The sequence below is a fragment of the Dendrobium catenatum genome, unplaced genomic scaffold (assembly GCF_001605985.2).
Source record: "Dendrobium catenatum unplaced genomic scaffold, ASM160598v2 fragScaff_scaffold_1013, whole genome shotgun sequence".
NCBI classification, from domain to species: domain Eukaryota; kingdom Viridiplantae; phylum Streptophyta; class Magnoliopsida; order Asparagales; family Orchidaceae; genus Dendrobium; species Dendrobium catenatum.
Window position 1 is genome coordinate 8,226 of NW_021319475.1, and position 1,083 is coordinate 9,308.

The window sequence follows — 1,083 nt, forward strand, 5'->3', positions numbered from 1 at the left end:
TAATTTTAACCGACTGAAGTTTTCTTCAATTTAAATAATTTAGACAAATAAATATTGTTTTATTTTTATGTCCATAATATTTTTTTGACGATTTTAGAGGGAAAAAAGTGATGGCAAAAGTGTAAAAAGAAGTGCGGGGCCGGCCCCGGGGAACGGGTCGGGTTAATGATGCAGGCGCCGCTCATCAGTCCGTACAGCAGTGGAGGTGAGAGCGAGTAGGGCTGACGTCAGAACCTGCTCACATGATGAAGCCAGGCCGCCTGCCACACGTCAAATCAGGCGGCGGCTCCCCCAATTCTTCACCCTTCTTTGCTGATTAGAAAACAAGCAGAGTCAATAAGAAACCCGAGGTGGAGATCGTTCCCCGAAATCGGCTTCCTTTCTTTTCTCATCTCTTTCGCTCTCTGTCTCTCTCTCTCTCTCTCTCTTTGCAATGGCTTCGCGGGGCGGAGAGGTGCACTTTCGAGGGGTGAGGAAGCGGCCGTGGGGGCGCTATGCGGCGGAGATACGCGACCCGTGGAAGAGAGCGCGAGTCTGGCTGGGTACCTTTGACTCGCCGGAAGAGGCCGCCTCCGCTTACGACCAGGCGGCGCGCGCACTTCGCGGACCCAAGGCGAAGACAAACTTCCCCTCTCCTCCTCCGCCGCCTCCACCGCCTATTCATCTTCCGCTTGACTTGAACCAACTGCCGTGCCACCTCTGGCCCCACTACCCCCTTCCTTCGCCACCTCCGCCGCCTCCTCCAGCCACCACGCTGCTTCTCGGAAGCTTCCTTCGACGCGAGCCTGCACCTCTTCCGGAACCCCGGCGGGGTCTTCCCTTCGATCTCAATGAGCCTCCACCGCCTTCCGCGGCGTCGCTTCTGTTCCAATGACTTATAAGCTTTTTTTCTCATTACCAATCTCTACTTCCTTTCATATTTACTGCTTGTTCTATGTATTTTTATCGTTTTTGACAATCTGAGTTGGTGAGCAGCCGGCTGTATATACTCATCAAGTGAAAAGAAAAAAAAAAATCTTTTTTTTTAGAAATCTGTGGGTAAGAAAGTTTAAGGAACATGCAGTCAATGCTTCTAGCTATTAC

The 1,083-nt window shown here is 51.2% G+C and overlaps 1 protein-coding gene across 1 annotated transcript; it reads left to right on the forward strand.

Moving 5' to 3' along the window:
- The first annotated feature begins 433 nt into the window (after positions 1-433).
- LOC110105385 (ethylene-responsive transcription factor 12-like) lies at positions 434-874 on the forward strand. The gene has a single exon (XM_020834863.1). The coding sequence runs from the start codon at positions 434-436 to the stop codon at positions 872-874; it is 441 nt and encodes a 146-aa protein (XP_020690522.1).
- The last annotated feature ends 209 nt before the right edge of the window (positions 875-1,083 follow it).